At 31.3% G+C, this 12,825-nt stretch overlaps 3 protein-coding genes across 7 annotated transcripts; all 3 read right to left on the bottom strand.

Annotated features, from left to right (window-relative positions):
• Positions 1-192: 192 nt before the first annotated feature.
• On the bottom strand, positions 193-2,203 carry LOC145107699 (UPF0235 protein At5g63440). 2 transcript variants are annotated; one of them, XM_079044639.1, is made up of 7 exons: positions 1,951-2,203; positions 1,459-1,573; positions 1,222-1,375; positions 989-1,085; positions 803-891; positions 620-688; positions 193-502 (listed from the first exon to the last, which is right to left on the bottom strand). In XM_079044639.1, the coding sequence occupies exons 1-7, from the start codon at positions 2,063-2,065 to the stop codon at positions 443-445; spliced, it is 699 nt and encodes a 232-aa protein (XP_078900765.1). In that variant the 5' UTR covers positions 2,066-2,203; the 3' UTR covers positions 193-442. The 2 variants fall into 2 exon arrangements, with proteins under 2 accessions (XP_078900765.1, XP_078900766.1); XM_079044640.1 differs by having other exon boundaries at positions 1,459-1,559; positions 1,951-2,197.
• Positions 2,204-4,703: 2,500 nt separating this feature from the next.
• Positions 4,704-6,791, bottom strand: LOC145107698 (elongation factor 1-delta-like). The gene is made up of 8 exons (XM_079044638.1): positions 6,661-6,791; positions 5,992-6,098; positions 5,792-5,908; positions 5,623-5,716; positions 5,413-5,533; positions 5,201-5,314; positions 4,947-5,108; positions 4,704-4,857 (listed from the first exon to the last, which is right to left on the bottom strand). Coding segments are annotated over exons 2-8 (693 nt in total). The 5' UTR covers positions 6,075-6,098; positions 6,661-6,791; the 3' UTR covers positions 4,704-4,855.
• Positions 6,792-8,128: 1,337 nt separating this feature from the next.
• On the bottom strand, positions 8,129-10,829 carry LOC145168599 (putative ubiquitin-like-specific protease 2A). 4 transcript variants are annotated; one of them, XM_079087373.1, is made up of 7 exons: positions 10,708-10,829; positions 10,068-10,247; positions 9,674-9,841; positions 9,459-9,593; positions 9,249-9,330; positions 9,052-9,165; positions 8,129-8,409 (listed from the first exon to the last, which is right to left on the bottom strand). In XM_079087373.1, exons 2-7 carry the CDS (start codon positions 10,232-10,234, stop codon positions 8,338-8,340), a joined length of 738 nt encoding a protein of 245 aa, XP_078943499.1. In that variant the 5' UTR covers positions 10,235-10,247; positions 10,708-10,829; the 3' UTR covers positions 8,129-8,337. The 4 variants fall into 4 exon arrangements, with proteins under 4 accessions (XP_078943499.1, XP_078943501.1, XP_078943502.1 ...); XM_079087375.1 differs by having other exon boundaries at positions 9,249-9,309; XM_079087376.1 differs by having other exon boundaries at positions 9,459-9,551.
• Between the last annotated feature and the right edge of the window lie 1,996 nt (positions 10,830-12,825).

Here is a 12,825-nt window from a genome sequence, read left to right as displayed (position 1 = left end):
ACTTTTGTCACTAAAAAGCTAATCCAAACACTTTTTTAAAATCTCATTTTCCACATTGATAAGTCAATAAATTCTTTTAGATAAAAGTCTTTTTTAACTTCAAAATGAAATCCCAAACACCTTCTTAGTCTTACAACTACATTTTTTTTTTATTATATATATGACAAAAATGCAACAAGTACAAATTGAATCTAACCCAAAATACAACAATCCTTATGGCCCAAATTGAATCTAACCCAAAATACAACAATCCTTATGGCCCATTCTATGAAGTGAAGCATATCCATCAAAAAGTAATCAAATACAAAGATGATTGTGTATGATTGTAAATCCAAATCCAACTCATTCAGATTCTTAGTACTCAAAAAATCAACAAGTCCTTTGCCAAAAAATGTCACACATATTTGACATGAACCAATTACACATAAAGATCACACCAAATTCAAGGCTGCACAGCTTCAAGCAGTTTCTCATATACCTGTCTACCTGTCAAATCTTCCACCTGTTCCCCAATAATGTCAATCAAATTTAGATGCTGCCTTTTTTATACCATAAAACACTAAAAAACAAAATTCAAAATAAGGTAACAAAATTTTGACAAACAGTTTATTCAACTCACCACAAGAAGCTTAGACTTGCTATTCCACCCTCTCTGAAGTGTCATCTGACTTAGTCTCAAACCTAACACCTAAACCAACACAACAAAATCACATATCACATATATGATATTCTTCACCTACACAGCTCAAAAAACTCAAATATTAAATAATAAAATAAAAAAAAATATAAAAAGTAAACAAACCTTCCCCATAAATTCTAAAAGTTCATTGTTAGCTTCCCCACGTGCTGCAGGTGCAGCCACAGTAACTCTAACATCATCAGCGTTCACTCCTACCAAAAAATTAAAAACAAAAATAAACTCAAAATAACATGTATTATTATTATAAATTTATAACACAAACCAATTTTGTCAAAAATATAGATTTACTTGTGATTGCTGAGCGTTGTGCTCTGTCCTCCACTTCAATTGCCACCTGGACAAGTCCTCCTTCTAACTGAGAAATGCAAGGTGGCACAGGTGCATCCTGTAACATAAAACAATATAAATATTATTAAAAAAAAAAACCCTAAATTGAGCATTTATACAGGTCCTAATCGCTTATAAGGTTATCATCTTGTGAGTTTTATTGCAAAAGCCATGGAAATTACAATTACAATTACCTGGGGATTAGTTTCTGCAGCAACTGTACTAAGTGCACCATCAACAACATAAATGAAAGAGGCAGATTCCAAGTCTTCTTCAGAACGATAGCAAACAAAGAGTCCACAACCTATACAGTTCATGCGAAATTGCTTTTCTAATTTCCCTTCACCCCTATAAGAAATTCAGTATTAGTTGCTAATAAATTAAGATATGTTTACGTTTTCACAAGTACCAAAGAAGTGTAAAAAGCTTACCTCTTTAGGAGAATTTTGCCGGCTTCATTTATGTTCAATCGTGTAAGATGCTTTTTCTTGTCCAAAGCATATGCTTTGTCGGTTTTTCGTTTGGGCATCTTCTGCAATTGCGTATCTACAATCTTACTTTAGTATGGGAAAATTGTAGAGAGAAATGGTGAAGCAATGCGGAAAATGGATATGAAGTTTGGATTTGCATAAGAAGATCATATTCAGAACTAGGTCTAAAACAGAGAAAAAAAAAGGAGTCGGAATGTAATTTGAAGTAAGCTAAGACAAGAAGCCTATGATTTTCGAATTTTCCAGTATAACTTTCGCCGAAAAGAAACAGTTTTTGGTTCGCTTCAAGTTAATTAGGGTTTCCTTTTCGAATTGTGTTGTTTCAATCAAATTGACAATATGCACAAAGGAATTTGCAGAGAACAATATACAAATAATAGGATTACAAACTAAGATACATAAATTTTACATAAGAGAAAGAGAGAGGTTCACCGGTAATGAGGACGTGAGAACTACAATGCTTGCAGTAATAGACGAAGAGATCGGAATCTGGTCCATCTGGCGCTGCATCCTCGCTCGAGTATGTGTGAGTCGTCCTCTTCGGCATATTGTTTATTCCTTGTCGACCTCACTGCCACGCTCACACACCGGCTCCGGTGAAGTTCGGAAATCTAGCCGGGGAAAAGCAGATATCAACAGGAGAGTTGAGACGTACTCAAAAGAAGGACTAGCAGCGACTTATAAAAACCAATCCTCATTTTATTCTAGTGAGTAGACTATATAATTACATTTTTTACTCCTCAAGTAACATTATTTTGCAACTTTGATCACTTCAATTATTTAACATTATTTCAAGCTATTGCTTTTAAAACGACTTTTAACTTTTTCAAAAAGTCAAAAAATACCAAAAGATGTTTGGCTAATGAAAAAGATCTTTTAAAATAATTTTTTGTGTAGAATGAAAGGTTGGTTTTTCAAAAGTCATAAAATCCTATCTTTTTGTATCTTTTGAGACTTTTTAACTGAAAAGTTGTCTTTTACCCTAAAAACAAATACAAACACATTTTAAAAAATTTCTTTTAGAAAAAATCAGTAGTTAAAAAGTCTTTTTACAAAAAAGATTTTTAACCTTAAAAAGTAATCCCACACACCCCGTGTACATAATCATATTTGCAGAGCATCTTTGGATTAGAGGCTTATATTTGTGGTGTCATTTAGTTCGGTTTCATGGTTCAATTTGCAGGATTCAGGATCGAAAGGTTGGACTTGAGGAAAAATGGATAAAAAGCTTGGATTATTGAAAAAAGAAATAAAAAGGAAGATGTTTTAAAGAAGATAAAAAGACATGAGAAAGAAACTCAACATGCATGGTCATGCACAATACAAAATGTCATCTATTTTGGATTGTATAACCATGCAAACAGATTTGAAAATTAAGACATTTAAATACTTAAAGGGAAATTAGGTTTTAATCGGTTCCTAACTTATCTTGTGAGAACTCTCTCTTCTTGGACTAATTTTGGGTTAGAAGACATCTTATTTGATATTTTTGAGTTAGTTGTGGTACGATTTACTCACTTTTACATCATTGATTGTAGTAATTTACCCACCGTATGTGGCTAAATCTCTATATACTTGACTTTTGCATCATTGAAGCAGTAATCATTAATCTTTGTAGCTTTGAATTACTATATTTATGTTATTATGTGAGATGTATATATTATTTTGGAAATTAAATAATTTAACTATTATAAATGAATTTTTCAAAAAAAAAATAATATTTTTTTTCAAAATTTGAAAAGTAATCTCTTTTCCCGGAATGTTTTCATTCCGGAGTATTGTTTAATATTCCAGAGTTTTTTTTCAAATAAATCTTTTTATATTTTTTGGGATTTTGAATGTTACATTTCAAAGTCTTTAATGTCATCATTTTTCAATAAAATGTCTAATTTTATACACTAAAATGTTTTAAAGAAGATTAAATGGGTCACATCACTATGTTTTTTTACCTTTTTGTAAATTTTATGCATGGTTTTTTTTTTTCTCAAAATTCCGGAATTGTTCATCGGATTTCAGACTTGTTCTTGAAATTCCAAAGTTTATTTTATTTTATTTTATTCAGAAATCCAAAATTTTAGTCCGAAATCCGAAATGTTGGTCCGAAAATCTGCCCCAAATGTTTTTTTTTGTCAGAAAAAATGGTTTTTTGGATTGCCCGTTTTAGATCAAGTGGTTATTTTTTATAAAATTAAGTTTTTTTTGGTTATTTTCTTCAAGTAGACATTAAAATGTAATTAGATTACTGAATTTTCGTATTATTTTTCCATTGAAATCTTGTTTTATCTATAGATTCATGATCATATTATTAAGTTTTCAACAAAACCGGCCATTTATTTGGATATTTTAGTTATATGTTGTTCATTTAAACCTAGTATTCGTACTTGTCTAAAGGTTTAAACGGTATAAGTAAATGATATGCATTTTTGTAGAAAAATTTGGTCATCTTTTTTTATATTAATGTAATTTCAATCTTGGTTTATTCATGACGGAGCTAAAAGTCAGGGTTTTGAGTTAGAATCTCATAACTTTCAAAAATAATCTCATAACATTTGAAAATGAATATTTTCTTTCAAAAACATAAGTTTAACCTTAGTAATGACTAAAAACCATTTCAGGAAAACAATCGAAAAAACGTTTATTGTTAACAACTTAGAGGGTGTTTGGGATTTCATTTTGAAGTTAAAAAAGACTTTTATGTAAAAAGACTTATTGAGGGAAAAAGAGATTTTAAAAAAGTATTTGGTTTAACTTTTTAGTGACAAAAGTCAATAAGTTAAAAAGTATTTGGCTAACTTATTGACTTTTGCTTGTTTTTTATTCTAATAAGTCATAAGTCATTCCAAAAAGTCACAAATTATAACTTCTTCAAAACTCCTTTTCAAAGGCTAAACCAAAAGTTATTTTAAAAATCCTTATTAAATATCTAAACACTTTTTTTTTTAACTTATTGACTTTTCAAAAAGTCAATAAGTTAAAAAGGAGATTTTAGATGAAATCCCAAACACCCTCTTAACATCAATAGTCTTAACATTTTATGTCAAAATCAGTCAGTTGATCAAATGTTCATTTGTTCCTACTTAATTAATCTTCTGATTTAGTAGTGGGTTGTATCAATAGAATAACCCATTTAAATATGTTCACAATACCTTTTTGAGATTTGATACTATAATTCAACAATAAGGACAAATCCAATAAAAACTTCATTTTTTTCTCAGAATCAATGAGTCTTCCAACATAAATCCATAGTCACTAAACAAAATCAAAATTGGAAAGATAAAACCGATAGATGGTTTTCCATTTGATAGATCAAAGAAAATCATAAACCATGAGCTCACATCTCTGCAATCACAAAACCAGTCACATTAGCAAATTAATCAATCATATAACTTCAAACAGTATTTGATATTTGATTAAAACAATGAACTTACAGATCTTGTTGAAGGCAACAATATCACAGCTCTGAACATACTCATTAATGGGCTCTTCACAAAGCCTTTCTTCAATAAGTGTATCAACAGACACCAAATCATCAACAATAGTCATCATGATCTGAAGCTTCTTGATTCCATACCCAACTGGAACAAGCTTTGCTGCAATCATTACAAAAAATATTCCCAAAATCATATAATTAATCATCTATCATTTTCCCATTTTATTAAAAAAGAAAAGATGAATAACATACATGCACCCCAAAGCAAGCCATCCAAATGAACACTTCTCACAGCCTCTTCAAGCTTCTTCATGTCAGTTTCATCATCCCATGGCTTTACATCCATCAAAACTGAAGACTTTCCAGCTAATAATCATATATTATAAACAAAAAACAAAGTCAGTAAAACAATTAAATGGTAAAATTAAAGATTAAAATGAGAGCACAAAGTATCTTGAACTCACATTCTTTCTTCTTTCCAGATGCTTTTGCTTTTGCTGCACGTTCTTCAGCAGCTTTCTTTTCCTCTTCGGTTTCCTCACCAAAAAGATCCACATCACTGTCTTCATCTTCATCAACTGCAGCCTAATAAATGTAATACAAAAAATGAATAAATCAACAAAACCAAATGTATAATCATTAAGCAATTTATGGAGGATTTATGTGAAACTTACCTTTGTTCCATTAACAGGAGGGGTTGCAATGGCTTCTTCAGGGAAAGAAGCAGATCCCTCAACAGTAACGCCACTTCCTTCAGCAGAAACACCACTGGAAAGAAGTGTGATGTGTAAAGATTCTGAATGAAGTGTGAAAAAAATGAGGATTGAGATTTTAGGAACTTACGAGATTCTTAGAAGTGCATCAATGTGGTTGAACCAACGAGATACATTGACATATTGGGATGATGGTTGTTTTGTGAAAGCAGCATGAACAGTGAGATCATCCTTTGAAGCTTGGTACCTGTGATAACAATGGTGAGAAGTAATCTCATTGAGACAATGAAGAATCAATCAGGTGCTTTTCAGATGGTAATTTTGACTCACCCAGTGATGTAACTACGGGTTAAGAGGTACTCATCGAGCTTCTTGAGACCAGCTTCTGAACCAACATAGAATGTAGGTGCCATTTCTGGATGATCGAGTATTCTCTTCTGCAAGTAATAATTCGTAAGGTAAATATATGCAATCTAATAAGAAATGTGAACAAAATTTCATATCGGTGTATTTGTATCAAATCCTAGTTCATATTTGCAATTGGATGCCAACAATCATGTCTCTAAACAAGTTTCTCTAATGTTTTAATACATTGAAGACATTATTAGCCCTGTTAACTTCGTAACCTAAATGAACTCGGATCTTAAGAATAAGATCAAAAATCAAAACTGTCGAATCAGGACATAAGAGTAACACAAGAATACTTGGTGGATTGCAACTTAATATCAATTACGCAACTTTTTCGAAACCCTAACCATCGTTAGAACTCAATATGACTATACACACTAACTAGAATTAAAAATCATGACGAGCGTACAGATCCGCAAGTATATATATATATATATATATATATATATATATATATATATATATATATATATATATAAGAAACTAAAGAAACAGTTTGCGCTGGTTTTGAAAGTCTACAGATGCAGATTTCATATGATCAGAAATCAATTAAACAGAAGGAATTAGAGAACACTAATTCATCAGTCATACCTTCTTCTGAGAGATACGATAGCAACCTTGTTCGTAAGTTCGGCAGTCGGCTGAGATGAAGACTTGAAGTGAAACCCTACTCTAATTTATAGCAGAGATAAATAGGAGCAAAAATGTCATTTCTACGGAGGCCTTGGAAAAATAAAATTACAATAAACCCCTAGTGTTTGAGGAGTTTAAACTTTTAAGACTATCTTCATAATTAATTAATAACAAATCTTCAAAAACGGTTCCTATGGTTTTTCAGACAATCAACTTGAGTTTCTAATTTTTCTTTTGTCTTATGGGGGGTCCATGTGGTTTAAAAACTTTTTACAGATAGTCATTTTGGTTAACACTGTTAGTTTTGGTCTGTTAAGTCATAACATGTGCAGTGCATGTGATGGTAAATTTGTCTTTACAAACTACATTGACCATTTATGAAGATTTGTCTACATTTTATTTGTTTTCAACTGGCTCCCAAATCTCCCCCACTATCAAACGTAAAAGAAAGCCCTAGCTCGTTTACATGCCTTTTGCTTGAACTGGCATACGAAAGAAACCCACAAAATTCTTCACGTTCGCCTTAACGACTGACGTACGCACATAATTTTTTCTTCGTGATCGCTACTTCACCTCGAATCGAAGAAAGCACCAACCCAAATTAGATCGAGTGTTTAGTGACTTGAGTGCTTGACGAAGTTAGCTTGAAGAAGTCAACAAACCAGGCAAACCTTCTTTCGATCTTTGTTCTTGATTATATTAAATTCGTATTGTTTTGAGTGATTTTACCATCAAATAATTGTAAGTTTGGTGAAGATCTGGTGATTTAGGTTTATATATGTTACGTGCCTATTGCTTTCACTATTATGTGCATCCGATACTTTCTAATCACAATGTTTTTTCTTGCAAAGTTTCAGTTCGCACTTGTTCAAAACAAATTTATGCTAATTTTGGTTCAAAATGGCAAGAACAAAGCTTCAAGACTATGATTTTTTTTTTTTTATATCTTTGTTGCTCAAAGCCTTAATGACTATCTGTAAAAAGTTTTTAAACCACATGGACCATTCATCAGACCAAAAAAAAATTAAGGACTTAACTTGATATTCTAGAAAACCACATGGACTATTTATGAAGATTTGTCTTAATTAATTAGTGTTTTGTTTCTAATTTTTCATGTACTTTTAGAGAAAAAATAATGACAGGTCAACTTTAATCTTTGATCTTGCATGTCAATATGGTTACATTATAAAATTATTTTACCTTGTATGTCAAACATACTCATAATTTAGAAAACCCTTTGTTTTTTTTTTCCAAAACCACTGCATTTTTGTATGTTAAACATCAAATACTGAGGTTACTTGTTAAATCAATACTTTTTGCATATTAGGGGATTTGGTTTTTCATTTTCAAACACTGAAATTTCCTTCAATCAAGGGAAATCAAATACTGAATTTATTCTTCATTCCTTCATCAATGAAGACAAACATGCTCAAATTTGATACATCTCTTTTTTTCATAGAAAAGTCAAAAAAAAAATGTCTCTATACACGTAGAAATAGTCCAACTATAAAACCAGTTTCAATAGTTGCAACCAGCTCAAGTCATGTTAGTCTTTGAGGTTTTAACAGAAAAACAAAAATACAACTGCTTTTTGTTTATTTACATAAATAATTAGAAGTCGCAAGTTAATGAATGCTATTCGTGAGAAGAATCAAGAGTTTTGCAAAACCCATCCAAACCTTCGGAACTAAACCAGTCTTTCTTCATCTACAAACACATAAACATACAAACGAAACAAATCTAAAATCAAAATCAATCACTCAAAAGATTATTAGTTGCTTCATTCAAATGTATATTAGAACTTTTGTTTTTTTACAACTTAGTTTTTCTATAAATTCGGTTGTACAAAAATAGTTTTTTTTTTTTTAATAAAAATACTTTTTACAACTTTTTGCCTTAATTTTTTCTACAACTTCAGTTTTTTTACAAATATGTAAAAAAATGAATTTTTACAGCCTTACATACATGAAAATGAATATGCAAAATAATTAGAAAACGAATTTGTAAAAAAAAAAAAAAAACTAATTTCTTAAAAAAGAAAAAATCTTACAAAACATGCATAAAAACGAATATGTAAAAAAGTAGCTTTTACATGTTTTTCACAACCTTACATGCAGAAAAACAAATATGTAAAAAAATTTGTAAAACAAAAGTTGTAATAAAAGTAATTTTGTGAAAACTAATTTCCATTCTACAAGCCAACCAAACATGATCATAGAATGTAATGCCTCATTCCATTCATTTGTGATTCCATTCCATCATATATACCAAACATACCCTTTATGTATTATTCAAGTAAAGACTCAAATCATTGTGTAAAAGAAAAGAAATGTGGCAAAAGGAACTTACAAAATAAGGATACCCATTTGATATGCTAAAACTTTCAGGAGCATTCTCAACAAAAAGCTTTATATAATAAAGAGCAAAAAAACCACATTCCTGATTATCTCTCTGCTGTGGAACCTGATAATTCAAAACTCTTTGTTTCAATATTATCATTCAATAAATCAAATTAAAAAAAAAATCAAGAAATTCTATCAAGTCACCTTAGGAACTAAAAATGGCATTTTACGCAACAATTTTTTATCCTCTGTCCTCTCTAAATTCCTGTAGATATCAGAAACAAATCTGACATGGCCAAAGTCAGCAATCTGTCATGAATGGAATGGAATCTCGGATTCCAATTCCACCATAATTAATGAACCAAACAAACCCTAGAAATATAAAAAGACAAAATTACAAAAATCAAACATTACTTTCTTACTACAGGTTCCAGTTGCTTGGAATGATCAGCTTTTGCTAGTGAATCCAGCAATAAAATGCATGGAGTTTTGAATTTTGATCCTAAACTTTCACCAAAGTGACAAAATATCAACACACTCCAATGACCCCTAACAAAATCACATTCACTTTCCAATAAAAAAAAACATAAGAAAATATGCTAAATTGATGTATTTTAGGAATTACTCACCACTGAACAATGGGAAAAACCACATATTTTCTAGAAAATATGTCCTTTTTCTTGATCCAGTTCAACACCTTTTCTTTGTTGGAGTCACTAGAGTACAAAGTATACCACAATGGATCAAGATGTGTGAATGAACTCTTTTTATCCTCTGGAATGCTGAGCCATAAATTCCTACATGATATACAAAAACACGTAAAATTAAGGGTTTGTTTAGTATGATGGAATGGAATGGACCATTACATTCCATTCCATTATCATGTTTGGTTCGCTTGAGGGAATGGAATGAGCCATTCTAATGATTGTTGTTTGTTATGTTTAATTAAAAAACTTAATGAAAGTAAATACTATTGGTTATTGAAAATTATATACATAAATAAAAATAAAAGGTTTAGCTTACTCTAGGTAACTATGAACTTTATCAGAGTTCAACTTCTTAGCTTGATTTACCATATTGCCACGGTTCCCTCTTCTTTGTCGAGTAATGGTGGTTGGATGATGGTCATCCTGAGAGTCGCTAAGCTCTTCAATTGCTCTTTTTTTACTTGTTTCTGGAGATGGATGCATCAGGTAATCTATTCTGCGAGTAATTTGTAACGTAAATATATGCAATCTACCCCTTACCCCATTCTCATTACATTAATTCTGCAAAAGGAATTTTCTCAAAAGTAGTCCAAATTCCTTGGAATGATCATAAAGTAATTTCGCAAAACTAAAGGGATTTTTGCAAAATGTGTGGTTATTTTAGGAAATTTATGAAAATGGTGGTCATTGTTCCCTCTGTATCAAATCAGGATAGAATCGGAAATTGCAAAATGTGTGATTATGCAACTATGTCTGAAAAGAAGAAAGCACGCATAAAATTAATGACGAGATCAACTATGGTTTGGAAATAACCATATCAGAAGTAGTCATTAGAGAATTGCCCTCGTTATGAAATGTATAGAAACATATGTTTGACGTGAATTATAGATTCATCGACCGAATGACTTTTAAACTGAAATGTAGAACCCTAATTCTGCGATTTAAGAATGGCATACCTGAATGAATCTCGTCTCACTCACTTGTGCGCAACGTGGAGCGATCGGATGGGTCGAAGCAAAAAATAGAAAGAAAAAAGTATACTGATTTATGTAACAAAAACCTTCTACGTTGTACTATGTGCAGCAACACACGCTAACAGACACCAAAAGAAAAAGGAATTTAAATCAAATATTTTAACCCATTGGATTTCCTAATATATGCTAGAAATATTAATCGGTGATATATATTACCATAATTAAATTCAAAATACATTTATTATTGAGATTATTAATGCATTTCATATTTAATTATGGTAATATTTCTTATAATTAATGTATTTTATAATTAATTATGGTAATATATACCATCAATTAATGCTTCTTATATGTGCCCTTAGGGCACATATTAGAAAATCACGTTAGTTAAATGGATTTATGAATATTAAATGCCTAAGTTTACGGTTAAAATTTTTAACTCCAGCTATTCATTTTGTGAATTCTTTAGATAGTCCTAGAACACTCAAACCCAAAACCATCCTTAAAAGAAAAAAAAAATTTGTGGGTTTAGTTATTTTATAATGGAAAATTGTCAAAAAATTCTCAATATTTTCAAGAAAGTTATACTTTACTCTCAATATTTTTGTTTAACATAAAAGTCTCGATTATTTGTAAAAACACGATAATATGTCATTTCATGTTTAAAAAATTGATTTTTTTGTAAACTTGAGCCAAAATGAAATAATCGAGACTTTTATCAGTTTATGTTCAAAAAAAATCTTTGGGCTAAAGTATAATGTTCTTGAAAATATTGAGACTTTTCTGACAATTTCTCTTTTATAATATGGAAACAAGTTAGGGGTTGTTTGATAGTTATTGATTGGGTAAGACCTGACTGGGTCAGAATCTGACTGGGTCAGAAAGTGACTGAGTCTGAAGCTCTGACTATATCTATCTCTGATTGAAACTATGTTGTTTGATTAGACATCTGACTGAGTTTACTGACTGCTGAAAATGATTATTTTACCCTTGTATTATGTTTTGTGCCGATTAAAATGTATTTGTTTGTTTGATAAAATATCTTTAAATAAAATTGATGATTAGTTATAAAAAAATATACAAAATATCATGCAAAATCTAGATTGAACAACAATAATTACAAGGTTTATAAACAACAATAATTGTAAAGATGAAACAAAAACATAAAGGATTCCATATATGCTAAAACTCCATTTTAATTATTACATGAAACAATGATATAAAACTTCGTGGGTATATGAGCAATAAGACACAATACTATAGGCTTCAATTTCCCAACTAACAGATCACATCAAAGTCGTACAAAAATCTGGAGGCATAAGAAAGCAACCTACATAATACAGAAAGAATCAATTTTTCCCTTTAGTTAGAATAGAAAAATACTTTGAACATAACCAACCAAGTTGGGATTCGACACAAAAATGACGAAATTAACAACCACAACACCAATCTCAAAAACACAAAATTCGAAATCCATTCAGCAAACCTAAGCACAACATCGCCATACAAGTTGTAATCAAATCCCTAATATAGTACTGAACAGATACAAATAGATATGTCAAACACAAAAAGCAAACAATTTAGATCTAGATAATTAACCTAAATCGATGGAACAAGATAGGAAGAAGTCGATGGTCGACGACTCTGTTATGGTCGGTGAAGCTGCTCTGATCGACGGCGCTGCTACCTGCGGTGGCCATAGAAGTCGACGGACGTAGGCAGTTGAAGTCGCCGGACATTGGCGTTCGGTGGAGGAAGTTGGATTGGCCGGATCGACCGGAGGATGAAGTAGAGGGGGACGTTGGAAGCGGGAGATGAAAAGAAATAGAGACATTAATTTGGGGGCACAAAGGGCAAATGTTTTATATTCACCACTGTATTTTTTTGCTTACCCAGTAGGAGGCAGATTTAACTGAAACTTAGGGCTTCTTCACTTTAACAGGAGAGCGAAACGAAGAGACGTGAAAATGAAGATACGGGGAGCTTCCTCGCTCTTTTTTCTAGGTTGTGGACGGTTGAAGGTTGTCGACGATGTATCTGGGTGGCGATGATAGACGGAAAGAGGCAGAGTGTCTACGTTGGTGATCAGACTGTTCGTGG

This window comes from Lactuca virosa, chromosome 4, assembly GCF_052849685.1.
Source record: "Lactuca virosa cultivar CGN04683 chromosome 4, Lactuca_virosa_CGN04683_v6, whole genome shotgun sequence".
NCBI classification, from domain to species: Eukaryota; Viridiplantae; Streptophyta; class Magnoliopsida; order Asterales; family Asteraceae; genus Lactuca; species Lactuca virosa.
The sequence above is the reverse complement of the archived record's forward strand: the minus strand, read 5'-3'. Positions and strand labels throughout refer to the sequence as shown.

Excerpts from the sequence above, each read along its gene's own strand:
- LOC145107699 (XM_079044639.1), bottom strand. The coding sequence starts at position 2,065 with ATGCCGAAGAGGACGACTCACACATACTCGAGCGAGGATGCAGCGCCA. Across the intron at positions 1,376-1,458 it reads GGCAAAATTCTCCTAAAGAG|GGGTGAAGGGAAATTAGAAA; the intron begins GTAAGCTTTTTA and ends AATTTCTTATAG. Across the intron at positions 689-802 it reads TTTTAGAATTTATGGGGAAG|GTGTTAGGTTTGAGACTAAG; the intron begins GTTTGTTTACTT and ends GTGTTGGTTTAG.
- LOC145107698 (XM_079044638.1), bottom strand. The coding sequence starts at position 6,074 with ATGGCACCTACATTCTATGTTGGTTCAGAAGCTGGTCTCAAGAAGCTC. Across the intron at positions 5,909-5,991 it reads ACCCGTAGTTACATCACTGG|GTACCAAGCTTCAAAGGATG; the intron begins GTGAGTCAAAAT and ends TTGTTATCACAG. Across the intron at positions 5,109-5,200 it reads TGGCTTGCTTTGGGGTGCAT|CAAAGCTTGTTCCAGTTGGG; the intron begins GTATGTTATTCA and ends TAATGATTGCAG.
- LOC145168599 (XM_079087373.1), bottom strand. The coding sequence starts at position 10,234 with ATGCATCCATCTCCAGAAACAAGTAAAAAAAGAGCAATTGAAGAGCTT. Across the intron at positions 9,594-9,673 it reads GTTTTTCCCATTGTTCAGTG|GGGTCATTGGAGTGTGTTGA; the intron begins GTGAGTAATTCC and ends TGATTTTGTTAG. Across the intron at positions 8,410-9,051 it reads CAAATGGGTATCCTTATTTT|ATGAAGAAAGACTGGTTTAG; the intron begins GTAAGTTCCTTT and ends ATGTGTTTGTAG.